This window comes from Esox lucius, chromosome 7, assembly GCF_011004845.1.
Source record: "Esox lucius isolate fEsoLuc1 chromosome 7, fEsoLuc1.pri, whole genome shotgun sequence".
Lineage (NCBI taxonomy): Eukaryota > Metazoa > Chordata > Actinopteri > Esociformes > Esocidae > Esox > Esox lucius.
This window is the reverse complement of record NC_047575.1, coordinates 19,141,747-19,159,058: the sequence shown is the minus strand read 5'-3', so window position 1 is coordinate 19,159,058 and position 17,312 is coordinate 19,141,747. Positions and strand designations below refer to the sequence as shown.

The window sequence follows — 17,312 nt, the reverse complement described above, 5'->3', positions numbered from 1 at the left end:
CTTTTGCCCAGCAGTCCTGCATTTTTGTCATGCATATTTCCAACATACATCTGTGATATCCTATTTGTGATTAAGGCCCTACTTCATCACAGTTGATGTTGAGATACATGTCTTCCGAAGCATATCCAATGTTATTTGTGGTGCTTATCATTCTGTGTACTCAACCAAGAAGTCCAGACCGGAATCCTTATGTGCTGGAAAGAAGCACTCTCTGGCCTTTCACCTAGACTGAACTCAAAGTTACCTACACTGCCACAAGGAGTCACTGGAGTACCATGAGAAAAGGCAGACACATTTTATTACTAACCCCCCAAACGGACATTGCTAGCCAATTGCACTTCTCTTATCCACGAGCAGGACTCAAACCCTGGGGCAGTGGGGCAGGATTCAAACCCAATGATGAAGCTAACTGCAAGGCAGAGGCTTTCTCGCTGCGCCAAATCTAGAGCCCCTTAACATTTTAATCCAAGGACAAAAATGTATTTTAATGTGGTAAAATTAACTGAGACTGCTATGAACAGAAGAAAGTTCTGTTCATAGCAGCATACTAATAGAGTAACAGATAAGGATTTACATGCTCACGGTCTTATCAAGGTGAATGTAAGAAACTCTATTTTAAGATTACCTGCCCTTAATGGTTGTTAGAGAACCACATTCGTCCAAAACAAAGAATTTCAGAAGCCTAATATCCCCTGTTAAGTGTTGTGATTGATTGAGGCACAGTAAAGGCCTGCATAATCCTATGACCCCAGACATGATGTGTTTTTACCTTTCTGAGAAATCACTGTCTAATCAGGCTAGCCATGGCAGTTAAAACTTAATCACTACTGTAAAATGCTGATAGACATTATTTGCTTCTAGCCTTGCAAATGGTTTGCAAAAACAGGTGTTTGTACAAATGTTACTGTCCGCCTTTCCAACATTTAATTAATTTGGAATTGGGATCTACATGGTCTACACAATTGGTGCATACAATTGTACCAGAATGAAATTTGTAAATATTAGCAAAAATCATGAATCAACACACACACTTCTGGACAAAATTAAGAGACCACTGCACCTTTTTCTTTCCTTTCCAAAAAAGTTGAAAGGGAAAGTTTTGAGTGAGGAACAGAAGCGTTCAATTTGCCGTGGTCTCTTAATTTTAACCCTTCTGTTTCTCCCTCAAAGCCTTCCTTTTTGACTTTTTTGGAAAGGAAAGAAAACTTTTGTCCAGATGTTGTAAATGGTGCATGTCGTAGTCACCAGTCAATTGATAGTTTTCACGTGTCGTCACGGCATATGGGAACGCCCACTTGGCGGGCAAAACACTGTCTCCTTCCATTACCTACCATTGACAACTTTGACTACTTTTACTAGTAATAATTTTACTAGTTATTCTTATCATGCTAAATGCCAGATATTTCCAGTTCCATTGGATGAGCTAAGCATGTATATATTGTATTTGCAATCATATCTACATGTAATCAGTGTAATGAATGATGTGATCTGTTTTCGTCTGCACTGCTGCACCGCTGCAACCAACTCCAATGGCCTAGCTAACGTTAGTGAAGCTAGCTAAACCTCTTGTTAAACATATAGTGTTAGCTAATTTAATAACAAAGTTAATACAGGAGAAAATTGCACCAACCCAGCCTTCTCCACAGCAACCCAGGTTGTAAATGGTGGGCCATTTGAACAGTAGGAATGGTTAACCTGACATTGAGAAAACGTGTATATTATTACTGGTACAAGATTTTGTGTTATACTGGCTGCACTACGCTACACTGACCACCCATAGAACCAGTGGTAATTTAGGTAAATTTGCACTCAACTTTGCTTGGAAAATGAAGAATTTCTTCTCTTTCACCTCCCAGACAATTGCATTATTGACCCACCCTGATCGATTGTACAGATAGCTGTCTGTATTTTTGTACACATTCATTTTGGTGGATTCTCCCCAAAGTTCAGCTTCGGCAGGGATGTTGCTGCTTTTAACGATGTAAACAACGCAGGGTGTGCTGTACAGGGACGCCACTAGAAATTAATGGATTGGGGGGCAAAGCCTCGGTTTGGAGGGCCTGGGCATACTCCCCTAAACATGTATTTTGAGAGTAGCAACGGGTGTAAAATGTATCAAAATAACATTATTTTTGGTCATGGTTGGCTAAAAGTACACCTGTCTCATAGTTTGTGTTAGACACTGATATAATGACTTAAATTTTACCCAAGTAAAGAAATTAAAGTCCACTCCATCCAGCACCAACCAAAGGCACAAAAACAGCCAAAATACCAAAATACTTGAACTAGGCCTACGGTGTTGACCTCATTGGAGTTTACCAGCTAGCAACAAGCACAATTTATGGACATTAATCAAAATGTTTTGAGAATATGCATTACCCTATTGTATTAATAAAATGAAATCTAGCTAATTGTCTAAAAGACAGGGTGTCATTCCGGAATGTTATCAGTTAACGAAAATAACTGACATGGCCGTTCCCAACTATATATCATAGTGGTAATAATTTCAGTACCTCACCATACTATTCCTGCAGAACGGTACTTATGACAGAATTATCCAAATAGCTATAAATGCCTACTTATAGAATAGAGAGTTGTCCGTTTGGTCTCTCTGGCCTCTGCCTCTTCTTCCAGTTTACTTTGGGTATGTGGAAGGTTTCCAAAACTGCCCGATTGATAAGAGCTTGAAAGTCAATGCCATCTGTTGCACACGCTGCAGACGATTTAGCCTCATCCACGGACACATCAAAGTTCTCGATGGCATTAGGTAGCAATAAATCCCACTCACTAAATCCCACTCACTAATGTGAGCTACAGTTTTGTAAACAAAGCCGGTTGCTGGATAAATCCACCTTGCACACAGATTTGCGTCTGTTTACAAGCTGCTAATACAACTTGTTGGCATTTTTGTTTGAACTAGTAGTTTATACTAGATGACGTGAGCTACAGTTTTGTAAACAAAGAGAGTTTCCAGATAAATCCTACCCGCAGACAGATTTGCGTCAGTTTACTAGCAGCTAAAACAACTTCCTGGCATTTTTGTTTGAGCTCCTGGTCTGTACTAGCCAATGTGAATTATAGTTTTGTAAACAAGGCCGGATACAGCCTCCTCACAGACAGATTCGTCCGCATGGCATCTGCTTACACAGAAAGAATAAACAGCAATAATCATTGATACAATACTCATTTTGGCACAAATTGTTTTCGGAGAACATACAAAGACCTATATCAATATACCCTGACCTTCCTCTTTTGGAAAACCGAATAAATCATATTTTCAAACGCTAGATAATTTGTCAGGTTCACTTCCATTTTAGACTGGAAAAATGCGTCCTTTAAAAAATCTAAAGAAACCAAAAAAATATGTCTCTGCAGTCCAGGATTGTGCAAGATAATCTGAAAAAAGGCCCCAGGTTAAAAAATAGCGAACCTTTCCTTTAACATAACCACATTTTCCAGATGAATGACATCTCACCTTTAGAGTAAAGCTGTATGATAAGGGGCCATAGTCTGCGATCAACAAGGTATGGGGGGCTTTCCTGAAAATGTCAACATGATTACTTTTTAATAGTCCTACTGTATATGGATTTTTTTGCTTCCTGCCTTGGATTTTATGATTATTAGCGAGCTGGAGAGCAAAACACTTCCCACAAAGACTTGATTTGTTCTCAGATGTTTGTAAGTATATTGAGTTAGTTTCCCCCTGCCCAAAATGAAATGTTATTTCATACCCACAGGCCAGATTCGACCCCCTCATGGGCCGGTTTGGGCCACAGGCTGTTATTTGACACCTCTGGTTTAAGGGCCTCTACTTTGTTCTAGAACTATGGACTGGAGACTGAGAACCTGCGTACCCTGTCCCACAAGCTCAATGCCTCAGCAAAGAACCTGCAAAACTTCATCACAGGGAGGCGTCGAGGTGGCCATTATGACGGAAGGGCTTCACGCAGGCTGCCCAACGACTTCCTCACCTCTGTGGTCGACCTCATTGGAGCAGCCAAGAACTTGCTGGCCTGGCTGGACAGGTAGATGTTACACCTTGGTTGGGAAGTTTAGTGTTTTGCCTCAGAAAATTCTAGTTGTGTTAGACTTTGACACATTTTTTGACTAGATCAAAAATGTTATTTTGTTTTCTTTTATGATAATGCTGAATATTGCTTCATTCTGACGTTTTTATTTTATTTTTTATATCTCATTGGCTTGTTCTGTCCCTTTTGACCCCTTATGACCCTAATCCCTTTGTGCTGTCTTACCTTTCTGACCCCTCATGACTCTGACCCCTACATAATGAACTGCCGCCAGATCCCCATTTGTCAGTGTAACAGAATACTCCTTATTGAAGAACAACATTGTTCAATTGTGCCTGGAGTTAACCACCATAGTACAACAGGTATGTTGGAGCAAGGCTGAGGAATTCCATAGTTACGAGTGCATCAATTTGTCTCTCACAGAGACCTGGCTGGCTGCATACATACATGTTAATATTTCTATTAGTTTGGAAACAGTGAAAATAAATGTCCTGGTTTATACAGGCTCAAGACACAGTCATTGTACTACACTCTCAGTTAACTTATGGAAGCTGTTTTATTTGTAAAGTTTCATTTTCTCACTGATTTTAATTGTCTTGCAGGACTGTACTGTGTATGAGACAGAAAACAAAATTCTTCATGTGGTGAGTATGAAGTTTTTTTCAAATGGAGTTATCCACAGATCTTCCTATGAATCATTAAGTGTGCACTTGATACTCACGTTCTGTTTACAGTCCAAACTCAAGCAACAGTATTCATGAAAAAAAATTGTGTTGTGTGGGTCAATGATTAAGAACACGTTTTTTTTTTACACAGTTTTACACATACACACACACACATTCACACACACATACACAGACACAAAGGCGCACAAGTTCTCTACATTACCTCCACCATGACCACCAGCTGTCCCCTTTAGCTTCAGGTGGCTGGAATCATTCCATGTCTCAAAAAAACACTTGACATCTCTTACTTCATAAAAGAGAGACCCGCATCCCTTCTTTCTTTTCATTTGGTTTAAGGCCCTCTCTGCTTTTCTGTATTCACCACTCAGATCTTTCATATCCTGTCATTGTTTCTAAAACTTATCAAGAATGTACCAACCTTCAGACAGACCCTACATCCCAACCCTCTGTTCCTTCTGACTCACACCCTACATCCCAACCCTCCATTCATTCAGACAGACCCTACATCCCAACCCTCCGTTCCTTCTGACTCACACCCTACATCCCAAACCTCTGTTCCTTCTGACTCAGATCCTACATCCCAAACCTCCTTACCTTCAGACAGACCCTACATCACAACCCTCTGTTCCTTCAGACAGACCCTACATCACAACCCTCCGTTCCTTCTGACTCAGACCCTACATCCCAACCCTTGATTCCTTCAGACAGACCCTACATCACAACCCTCTGTTCCTTCAGCCAGGCTCTACATCCTATCCCTCCGTTTCTTCAGACTGACCCTACATCCCAAACCTCCATTCATTAAGACAGACCCCTACATCACAACCCTCTGTTCCTTCAGACAGGCTTTACATCCCATCCCTCTGTTCCTTCAAACAGGCCCTACATCACATCGCTCTGTTCCTTCAGACAGACCCTACATCACATCGCTCTGTTCCTTCAGACAGGCCCTACATCCCATCCCTCTGTTCCTTCAGACAGGCCCTATATCTCAACCCTCACTTCCATCAGGTTTAAGTCTTACATCCCAACCCTGCTAAATTAGGGTTGGGATGTAAATGTCTGCTAAATTACTAAGATGTCAAATGTACAAATGTTTACTTGAACATATGATAATGCAGTCACATGCATCCTCCTCATTACCAAGCAGGCAGCACTATGGGTTATTAATACGACAGTGTGAGGCTGCCTGTGTATTTCTCCAAAGCTGCAGTTTTAAGGCCCTTGGTTGGCAGTCTGTGTTGAATAATGCAGGACCTCCTTGCTGCTCCCACAGGCATTCCTGCCTCCAGCAATTAGACATGGATAGAAACGGTGAGGCAATAATCAAGGAGGAGCTAGGACAAACTATGTTCAGGCCAGATTGGTGTGTGTGTGTTTGTGAGAGTTAGTTTGTGTGTGTGTGTGTGTGTACGCATGTGTGTATATGTGTTTGTGTCAATCTATGTGTGTGTGATAGTGGAAGAGAGAACTAGAGAGAACAAGGGAAAGTGAGAGCCCAACTGTAGACCAAGGGAATAGCTGGAAGGTCAAGTCTGTGTCACTTTAGCCACACTCTTCATCAGTAGCCAGTTGTGGCCACTTAGCTACTTGTGGCAGTAATAGAAACCTACATGCAGTACAATACATTCAACACGACATCTGAAGGACATGACAGTATCCACGCACTTCTAATACAGTACTGCATAGACCCCTTTTTCCTCAGCCTGTTAATCAGGGTAGAGTCACAGTTTGCCTTTGAAAAATTGCTCATTAAAAACCGGGTCAGATTCTCTGATAATTGCATGCAGTGCTCCATTCTTGTTGATTTAAAAATGCAGACAGGAGGAGAAGACAGTGACTTCATCCATGTCATCTCCAGTTGGCTCCTGTCCTTCTCCAACAAAATGATACTCTTGAGTTACTGGAAATTATAAATAATCCTGATGCTCAAAAAAGACGAAGTAGCAGACATATAGTAAAACCTGAAATTGTTTGTGTTTTCTCTACCATACAGTTCCCTATTTATCACTCAGGTATTGAAAAAAATTGAGACAGTAATTCACATCGGTAACCCCCATCAAAATCTAACATAAATAACTATGTTAACAAAAGATTAATGATGTAGTTTTTATTATGTAATTATTTAGTAATAGTGTTACATTATCACACACTTATTATAGGGTTGCAAATTCAGTCATTATAGTTGGAAATTGGACATACATTTATTCAATGTGTATAACTAATCATGCTAGATGCACACATTCTCTTGCTCCACTAACCGTAACAGTGACATTTTTGATGGTTTTATTGTGGCAATTCTCAAGTGACTTTTAAATTTGTTATTACATTGGTACCAATATATTCCTGTCTTCTTGTTTCTACAGTGTAAAACATTGTCTGGGATCTGTGACCACATCATCTCGCTGTCCTCTGATTCGCTGGTGTCTCAGTCAGCCCACCTGGAAGTGGTGCACCTGACTAACATCATGCCCAGCGAGGGCTTGGTAAATACTCTCACCATATTACTGACGCCTTCATCCATCCACAGGGCTTCAGTAGTCTCACTACGTTTCAGAATAGCTCTGTAGTATGTATGTAGTAAAATTATTTGTGGCAGTTTCAGACAATAGGAAAATGTTCCAGCTGCAACAGGAATTTATTATATATACATTTTATTTTGTCAGAAATGTGTACGTAGCAATAACAACCTTTGAAAGTTGGCATTTTCTACTGTGCAGGATAATCAAATAAACAGATGGCATCTGTAAAAAGAAACAACATTACTCTCCTTTTTAATTTAATACAATAAACCCTCTCTCTTCTTATTTAGGGAATGTATATAAAATCTACTTATGATGGCCTTCATGTCATCACTGGCACCACTGAGAATGTAAGTGTACTTATTGTTTCTGTGTGGTAAAACAGTTATTATACATTGAATATGTTGTGTGTGCAATTGGCTTGATCCTTTGCCCCATATGCCACTTGTAGTCCTCTGGTTAGGGCCTTTTGTAGTCCTGTAAAGACCAGCCCCTCTGGTTAGGGCCTTTTGTAGTCCTGTAAAGACCAACGCCTCTGGTTAGGGCCTTTTGTAGTCCTGTAAAGACCAACGCCTCTGGTTAGGGCCTTTTGTAGTCCTGTAAAGACCAGCGCCTTTGGTTAGGGCCTGTTGTAGTCCTGTAAAGACCAGCCCCTCTGGTTTAGGGCCTGTTGTAGTCCTGTAAAGACCGGCCTGTCTGGTTAGGGCCTGTTGTAGTCCTGTGAAGACCAGCCCCTCTGGTTAGGGCCTGTTGTAGTCCTGTAAAGAGCAGCCTGTCTGGTTAGGGCCTGTTGTAGTCCTGTAAAGACCGGCCTGTCTGGTTAGGGCCTGTTGTAGTCCTGTGAAGACCAGCCCCTCTGGTTAGGGCCTTTTGTAGTCCTGTAAAGACCAGCCCCTCTGGTTTAGGGCCTGTTGTAGTCCTGTAAAGACCGGCCTGTCTGGTTAGGGCCTGTTATAGTCCTGTGAAGACCAGCCCCTCTGGTTAGGGCCTGTTGTAGTCCTGTAAAGAGCAGCCTGTCTGGTTAGGGCCTGTTGTAGTCCTGTAAAGACCGGCCTGTCTGGTTTCGGCCTGTTGTAGTCCTGTGAAGACCAGCCCCTCTGGTTAGGGCCTGTTGTAGTCCTGTAAAGAGCAGCCTGTCTGGTTAGGGCCTCTTGTTGTGCTATAAATACCAGTCTCTCTGGTTAGGGCCTCTTGTTGTGCTGTAAAGACCAGCCACTCTGGTTAGGGCCTCTTGTTGTGCTATAAAGACCAGCCCCTCTAGTTAGGGGCTCTGGGATATCTCTTCAAATTGTGCAGCAAATAGTGAACCCCCCTAATTAGCATCTGGGTGTTTAATTAGGGGTGGGAATAGAGGAGGGATGACAGAGGCTTATAGAGGGAGCATGGCACGGAGCTCTTCTAGCTCTTCTAATTAACAACCATTTCAAAGCAGGACTGGGATGTGAGGATTCTCTGGAGGAGATTTAGAGGGAATGGGTGCTCACGCTTATGTGACATTTACCGTGTACTTAGACAAACTATGGGCTCTTGGTTTGGCTGTTGCTGATGGGCTGCTGTCAAACAGATGCTAGATGCAATTCAGTTGGTGAAAAGTAACGTTTGGGCATTTTCAACCCCTTGCACCAGGTTCAGGAAATTAAAAGTCTTCCATTAGCTTCCTTGCGCTGAGGTGAGAGGGGTGGTCATATTAGAGGTGTGCCATTGTCGGTGGAATAAGAACGAGCAAAAAACAGGTATTACTGGTAAAGTCGTTTTGTAAGACTGTGAATATTTTGCGCATTGCCTTTGGAGCAAGAGATGACTTGTCTTAATGAACATCATTTATTTAGTATATTGTTTTTTATTCCATTTCGTTTAACTTGTCCAAAGGAAAAAAAAAACATAGTCTTCCCTCCTACCAATGAAGGATTTAACTTGTGAGACTCCTTTGAAGTACATCTTAATCACCAAGCTTTATTTCAGATAAGATCAAGTTAATAGGACTTCTGTTTTGGACGTTCATAAAGCTCTCTCCATGAAAGGCTACATGTGACTATAAGTCTATTATGAATTCAGAGATGCACATGTTGGTAGACCTGAAAGCCTGTCTCAATGTTTCACTCAAGTCTTCTTTCCTAGACTTCGGCAAAAACAAAAAAGGCATGCGCTGCAAAAACAGTCTAATGTCTTTGGGAAAGGCCTTTATTGTGGCTCTGTAACAATCAATTTACCCACAAGCAAGGGGCCAAAGATTCCAAAGCAGTAAGATTGTTGCCGTTCCTTGCACACAGGCACATAGCCCCTCTTTTGAAAACAGCAGACAACAGCAGCAGACAACAGCAGCACTCTAGTTGGAGTGGCCGGAGATCACAATTGTCTGGCAATGCGAGACTAACATGTTTATGACCCTAGAAAGGTTATTTAGCTGTAACAATTGCTTGTTTTATGCATTGTATGATTAAAACCCAAGCCCTGTATATCCCAGGCCTAGACTACTTTGATGTGCTGTAGGCTGGTTAAACAGCAATGTGTTGTGTCAGTTTCATCCTGATGATGTAATGCTTCTAGACCACAATCTACATTGTCTATAAAAATGGAAATACAACTTCATTTGAACATACAATTTCATTTATGAATCACTGCCCACAGAATGTAATACGGCCATGTCCAGGGCCGGCTCCAGGCATAAGCAACATAAACGGTCGCTTATGGCCCCCAACTGCTAGGGGGCCTTCGACTGCTAAGGAGCCCCTGACCAATAGTGGTGAGGAGGCCCCAAATTAAATTTTGCTTAGGGCCCCCAAAAGGCTGGAGCCGGCACTGATGATAGATGTACGTGACCGGTTAAGGAATATCAAAGCAGGGATATTAAAGGACAGTTTATTGTTTCCCCTGTACAGTTCTGTTAAATACTACATCTGCCACTTTTGGTACTAGATCCACTAGGCTACTTATGTGTCCAGGTATTTATAACTAATTGATAGTTACTGATAATTGGGCATTTTATAGCTCTATGGTTACTCTATAGCCCTACGGTTACTGGATAGGCCAGCGTTAAAGTATTGTAAATGTTTACTGTACAGCCCAGGGTTAATGTATAGTATATAGTTACTGTATAGCCCAGGGTTAATGTATTGTTTATGGTTACTGTATAGCCCAGGGTTAATGTATTGTCTATGGTTACTGTATAGCCCAGAGTTAATGTATTGTCTATGGTTACTGTATAGCCCAGGGTTAATGTATTGTCTATGGTTACTGTATAGCCCAGGGTTAATGTATTGTCTATGGTTACTGTATAGCCCAGGGTTATTGTATTGTCTATGGTTACTGTATAGCCCAGAGTTAATGTATTGTCTATGGTTACTGTATAGCCCAGGGTTAATGTATTGTCTATGTTTACTGTATAGCCCAGGGTTAATGTATTGTCTATGGTTACTGTATAGCCCAGGGTTAATGTATTGTCTATGATTACTGTATAGCCCAGGGTTAATGTATTGTCTATGGTTACTGTATAGCCCAGGGTTAATGTATCGTCTATGTTTACTGAATAGTAATCTGCAAAATGTACAATCTGCAGAGGGCAATCTGCTGTGCTCTCCCCTTCATGGAGGCCTTATGACTCTAGGGCCACAAAGCGTACAGGCAAGATAATTGCCGACCGCTCCCACACACTGTTCCAAAACTTTTCCTCTGTCAGCCAGAGGGCAGAGGGGTTAGGACAGGTCAATCAGTACTAAAATATCCCACCCCCATAACTGTTTCTTGAACCGTGCTGTGGCCCTTAGTAACCATCAACCAGCCATCTGGCCCACAAAGACTAACAGGACTATGCTAGCTCATTCATGACTACTCCTAACTGTATAGTCTAAGGTTACTGTATAGACTAGAGTTACTGTATAGACTTGGATTACTGTATAGTCTAGGGTTACTGTATAGTCTAGGGTTACTCTATAGACTAGGGTTACTGTATAGTCTAGGGTTACTGTATAGTCTAGGGTTACTGTATAGACTTGGGTTACTGTATAGTCTAGGGTTACTGTATAGACTAGGGTTACTGTATAGTCTAGGGTTACTGTATAGACTAGGGTTACTATATAGACTAGGGTTACTGTATAGACTAGGGTTACTGTATAGACTAGGGTTACTATATAGACTAGGGTTACTGTATAGACTAGGGTTACTGTATAGACTAGAGTTACTCTATAGTCTACAACCTTTGACAAAGGTTGTTGATACTCATGATCCATCTGTTTTATGGCTATGATGGCACAGTTTGATGTGTTCTAACCTCTACTTAACTTACTTGGATACTGGTGATAATTGAGCCCACTCTGTCTCTGTCACTGTCTCTGCAGTCGCCGGCTGACCAGTGCAAGAAGATCCATGCGGGAGACGAGGTTATTCAGGTCAACCACCAGACTGTGGTGAGTCTAGACTGAGAGTTCCACTGCACACTGTGTACTGAACAGAAATGTAGTCCTACTGCATCCACTCTAAGGAGCTACGAGAGACTCTTGGTTCAGTCAGGTTTAGGACATGTTAAACATTATGAATGAGAAATGTCTGCTTTTCTAGACTAGACTTCACTCCCCCAGCCTAGCCCACATATTGCATTTGGAAGCCAAGTACAAGGCGTTTGCTTTGGGTTTCCTAGAACCTAATTAGTACACAATGAATCATTTAGTAGTATCTGGAAGTTAGTGTTGTAATGTGCTTGTAAGGATACAGGGGACTAGTTTGGCATTAATTAATAATGAGCTTTTAGTTCCCAGTACAACGTCAGTGAGTGGGTTCATTTAACCCACAGGGGGTGGACAGCACTGGACAGTCTGTTATTACCTGATCTATCTTTAAACAAAGAAGTTCAGCGGAAGACACAGTCACACTTTTTCTCCTCTTTAGTAGATACAGTATGCCAACTATTTGAAATGTACACAGCAATCCTAGTAATAATATTTTTGACAGAAGTACATTTGCTGATCTTTATTGTAATTTTGGATTGGCACTGTAGGTCTTTACGCAAATGTGCCTTTTTCATCCCTTTGATATTTTAAGTAGATATTGTTTACTAATATAAAATGCTAAGAGCCTGTTATTTAATCATTTAAATGCCCTGTAATATAATATGGAGATTCAATTCATAAACATTTTTATGAATACAAATGTGCTAAAAAATGTCACTCAGTCATGCTGTTTCACTTTTTGGAAGATTTGTATCCAAATTAAACAAAATGTCCCCACTTTTTCCCCATGACTGTAAAACACTACGCCTGGTTTCCAGAGAAAGTGGCACTTACAACAGTTTAACAATGCACAACGGACTTAAGCCTGTTTCCCAAAGCATCACATACATCACTCTTTATGAAGTGCGTCTTAAGTGCCACGTTGTGGCTGTTTGGAATGGAATTAGGCCATCTTTGGCGTTTGCAATGGAATTAGGCCATGAATAGGTTTTAAAATAGAGTCAATGGCATTTTGATAGAGCTTAATTACTTATCAGAAGCATATAATGTCCCAGTTGATGTATTGTATCAATAGGAAAATGTTAAACTGGAAGTAGTGAAATCTATGGTGGACCAAACAGTTATATCTAATCAGTGGGGTGACTTCAAACAATCAAAATTACATCTCTGGAAATCGATCACGTGAAATCCAATTATCAGTTCCTCCCAGTTATTATTTAAGTCACATAGCAATCAACACAAGATTGGTTAACTGGAAATGTAAAACATAGTGGACAAAATCCATTGGAGCGCAAGAGAGACCAGCATTCAGAGCTGAAGTAATCAATGTTCTTCTTGACGAGGTACACCAATCCATCAGAGACAGTACCAGTACGATGCAGGGTTTCACATTGTTTAATGTATGTTTTTCTTTATCCTTAGTTGTCCGAGTGCATTCAATTAGGCTACATTTACATCCACTCACGCTACATTTACATCCACTCACGCACTTATTATATAATTTGTCTAAAGGCGCAATTTCAGTTTCTGTTACAATGTACTAAGAAGTGGTCCAGAACAATTGTTAATTAAATGTTACATGCCACTTAAGTAACGATGCTTTCGGGAAACGCACCAATAAGACGCAGAGGCACTTACGTGCACCTTACGATAATCTTGCTCTAGGATATCAGGCCCTAGTCATTTCTGAAGATGATTATTTCATATAATAAGCAATTAATTCACATCTATCCCCTCATGTATCCATGTTATATACAAAAATATATATGGCGAAACTATGAATTTTTACATTGAATATCAAATAGTCAAATCATAGTACAAAAGCAGGTGTTTTAGCAAATATTTTTTTGCGCTCAAAAGGCGCCTAATTAGAGGAACAACCCACAGCTGCCTACAGTTTGGTTAACTTGCATTGTGTGACTTCTGCATACATTTTGCTTGTTGGTACTAAAAATCCCCTTCAGGCTCTTACCAGTAAAGTCGAAGTGATTGTAGAGGAAATGGAGATTCAGTATTAAAACAGCAGGCAGAAGGTAATAAAAGAAACAAATGCTATAATCAATGGATTGTGAGGACTGTGCCATTTGCTGTAATTTGCTTGGATTGATGTCACCATGGTGGATGCATAAATTAGGCTACTTGTGATTGAGCAGTGTTAGTGTTGTTGCTTGGTAGAAGTAGTTTGTAGTAGTTTTATTTATGCAAAATTACATTTACAGTTATTTTGCATAAAAATATATTCTAAAGGTCAAAGACTACATAATCAGCTTATCCATAATAATAATAATAAAATAAATAATGGTAATAGACTTCCATATCCTTGTCAAATCATTTTTAAAGTAACAGTACTCAGCTCAGCTCACACACAAGCACAATTACTAATGTACAAATACAATTACAAGCTACAAAATTTACTACAAGTATAATTTCTTTTTTTTTTTTTAAATGGCCATGAACTTTAGCCTGCTCATCATGTTTCTTTTAGCCTACTTTGTGCTCTCATTGTTTATCTGATTGTAATAGACAAATGACAGTTCATCTAGGTTAATGGTTGGGCTTCAAACTATCTTATTTGCCAATCAGTGCTGTCCATGTATATATCTTCAAATTTGTTTCCAAATGCCCACATGATCATACTCATTTTAATGTCCAAAGAAGTCTCAGGTAAATAAAGAAGCAAAATATATACACTTCTTAAAAAAATTAAGGGAACACTTAATCATCACAGTATAACACCATGTCAATGAAACTACAGGGAAATCAATCTGTTCAGTCAGAAAGCATAAGCGATTGTGAATCAGTGTCACCTGTTTTGGTGCAATTGAAAGCAACAACTAGAGAGGCAACAGAAAGACAACCCCCAAAAAGGGAATGGTTTTGCAGGTGGTGACCATAGACATTTGCACTCTCCTTATCCTTTCTGACTGATTCTTCTCTAGTTTTGTGTTTTGCAAGTGTTCTTGTCACTACTGGTAGCATGAGGCGGTACCTGCAGCCCATTCAGGTTGCACAGGCCTTCCAGCTCCTCCAGGATGGCACATCCATTCATTGATGACTGATTTGTGTATTCCCTTAATTTTCTGAGCAGTGTGTGTTGAAATATACCCCCCCTTCCTGCTACACACAAGATATTTTGCTTCCCCTTTCACAAAGGGATGTATGGACGAACTATAGTCAGAGTCAGTTACCCAAGTTACCCTGACCAAAACCCTAATTTGGTGGAACAACCTTGAAAAGGCATTTGTGTCAATGCCTGTGTTTGGGTTCTAGAGTCTTGTGTGTGTGTTCGGGTGTATGGATGAACAGTAAATGTGTCTGTCTGTGTCCTTTTAAGCAAGGCAATGTTTGTAGTCTTTGTGGGAGTGAAATGGGCCATTGCCAGTCAGCACATAAGCTGTTGTGAACACAGAGACGGTGTCTCGGCCAAACATTAATGAATGTGTGTGCGTGTATGTGTAGAGGAATCTGTTGGTCTTTTAATAGTTGGACTATGTTGCAATGCAAGTCCCTGAGTTGAATAATGGAACCTGTTTATAGATACATTTGATTTTCAACATCGCCTCTCCATAGAGGAGAGAAGAGAGTTGGGGGGAACAGACCAAAGCACAGAGGTAGAGAGTTGCTCAGCTCAGCATGGCGTAGAGAGCGAGGGAGTAGGGAAGATGGAGAGAGGGAGGGGAACATGACCTGCTTTCTCTGCTCCCCTGCCTCTATTGGAGGCTGCCTGGTAGCACACCGCCATCAGCAGAACCAAGCTCACTGTAGCACAGCTGCACACTGTCTGCATGATGCTTTGTGAAGCATTATGGGTCAGCACGAGTTATAAGTCTGTTTAACCTCTCTTAAAGGGGAAGTGCATTGAAAAATAAAATTTTCTTAATTTCCTCTGTAAGGTCATAATAACAGTTTTTATAAAAAAGCTGTTTGAAAAAATAAATTCCTTGGTATTGAATGTTTACACTGCTGTCCTTTACATCTATGTTTAGGGTACTAGCTTTAAGTTGTAGGTTTACGTATTTTTTTCCAGAAAGCAATCATGGCTAGACAAAATAGATAGTAGAGAACATTGTTCTTGGGTAGATTAAGCTATACATCTTACATTTTATTTAATGCCTTCTGCTTTGCCGTACTAGATTGAAATGTGGCCAAGAAGGACTACAGATAGACAAATGTACTCTTTTTAAAGACTCAGCAATTTGAGTTGTTCAGTGAAACAAATAATTCAAAACACATTTAGGAAACATAAGGTTTAAACTAAGTACATTTCTAAATACATACAGTGGGGAGAACAAGTATTTGATACACTGCCAATTTGGCAGGTTTTCCCATTTACAAAGCATGTAGAAGTCTGTATTTTTTATCATAGGTACTCTTCAACTGTGAGTGATGGAATCTAAAACAAAAATCTAGAAAATCACATTGTATGATTTTTAAGTAATTAATTAGCATTTTATTGCATGACATAAGTATTTGGTACATCAGAAAAGCAGAACTTAATATTTGGTACAGAAACCTTTGTTTGCAATTACAGAGATCAAACGTTTCCTGTAGTTCTTGACCAGGTTTGCACACACTCCAGCATGGATTTTGGCCCACTCCTCCATACAGACCTTCTCCAGATTCTTCAGGTTTCGGGGCTGTCGCTGGGCAATACGAACTTTCAGCTCCCTCCAAAGATTTTCTATTGGGTTCAGGTCTGGAGACTGGCTAGGCCACTCCAGGACCTTGAAATGCTTCTTACGGAGCCACTCCTTAGTTGCCCTTGCTGTGTGTTTCGGGTCGTTGTCATGCTGGAAGACCCAGCCACGATCCATCTTCAATGCTCTTACTGAGGGAAGGAGGTTGTTGGCCAAGATCTCGCGATACATGGCCCCATTCCTCCTCCCCTCAATATGGTGCAGTCGTCCTGTCCCCTTTGCAGAAAAGTTTCCACCTCTATGCTTCACAGTTGGGATGGTGTTATTGGGGTTGTACTCATCCTTCTTCTTCCTCCAAACACGGCGAATGGAGTTTAGACCAAAAAGCTCTATTTTTGTCTCATCAGACCACAGACCTTCTCCCATTCCTCCTCTGGATCATCCAGATGGTCATTGGCAAACTTCAGACGGGCCTGGACATGCGCTGGCTTGAGCAGGGGGACCTTGCGTGCGCTGCAGGATTTTAATCCATGACGGCGTAGTGTGTTACTAATGGTTTTCTTTCAGACTGTGGTCCCAGCTCTCTTCAGGTCATTGACCAGGTCCTGCCGTGTAGTTCTGGGCTGATCCCTCACCTTCCTCATGATCATTGATGCCCCACGAGGTGAGATCTTGCATGGAGTCTGAGACCGAGGGAGATTGACGTCATCTTGAACCATTTTCTAATAATTGCGCCAACAGTTGTTGCCTTCTCACCAAGCTGCTTGCCTATTGTCCTGTAACCCATCCCAGCCTTGTGCAGGTCTACAATTTTATCCCTGATGTCCTTACACAGCTCTCTGGTCTTGGCCATTGTGGAGAGGTTGGAGTCTGTTTGATTGAGTGTGTGGACAGATGTCTTTTATACAGGCAACGAGTTCAAACAGATGCAGTTAATACAGGTAATGAGTGGAGAACAGGAGGGCTTCTTAAAGAAAAACTAACAGGTCTGTGAGAG

At 40.9% G+C, this 17,312-nt stretch overlaps 1 protein-coding gene across 2 annotated transcripts in view; it reads left to right on the top strand.

The window, feature by feature from the left end:
* Positions 1-17,312, top strand: part of si:ch211-26b3.4 (connector enhancer of kinase suppressor of ras 2) — a 69,159-nt gene that overhangs the window by 14,940 nt on the left and 36,907 nt on the right. For both annotated transcript variants that reach the window (XM_010898814.3, XM_020048640.2), the window contains exons 3-8: positions 3,823-4,025; positions 4,303-4,390; positions 4,631-4,672; positions 7,081-7,200; positions 7,527-7,586; positions 11,571-11,639. In XM_010898814.3, coding sequence (XP_010897116.1) covers positions 3,823-4,025; positions 4,303-4,390; positions 4,631-4,672; positions 7,081-7,200; positions 7,527-7,586; positions 11,571-11,639 — 582 coding nt within the window. The remainder of the gene's footprint in view (positions 1-3,822; positions 4,026-4,302; positions 4,391-4,630; positions 4,673-7,080; positions 7,201-7,526; positions 7,587-11,570; positions 11,640-17,312) is intronic.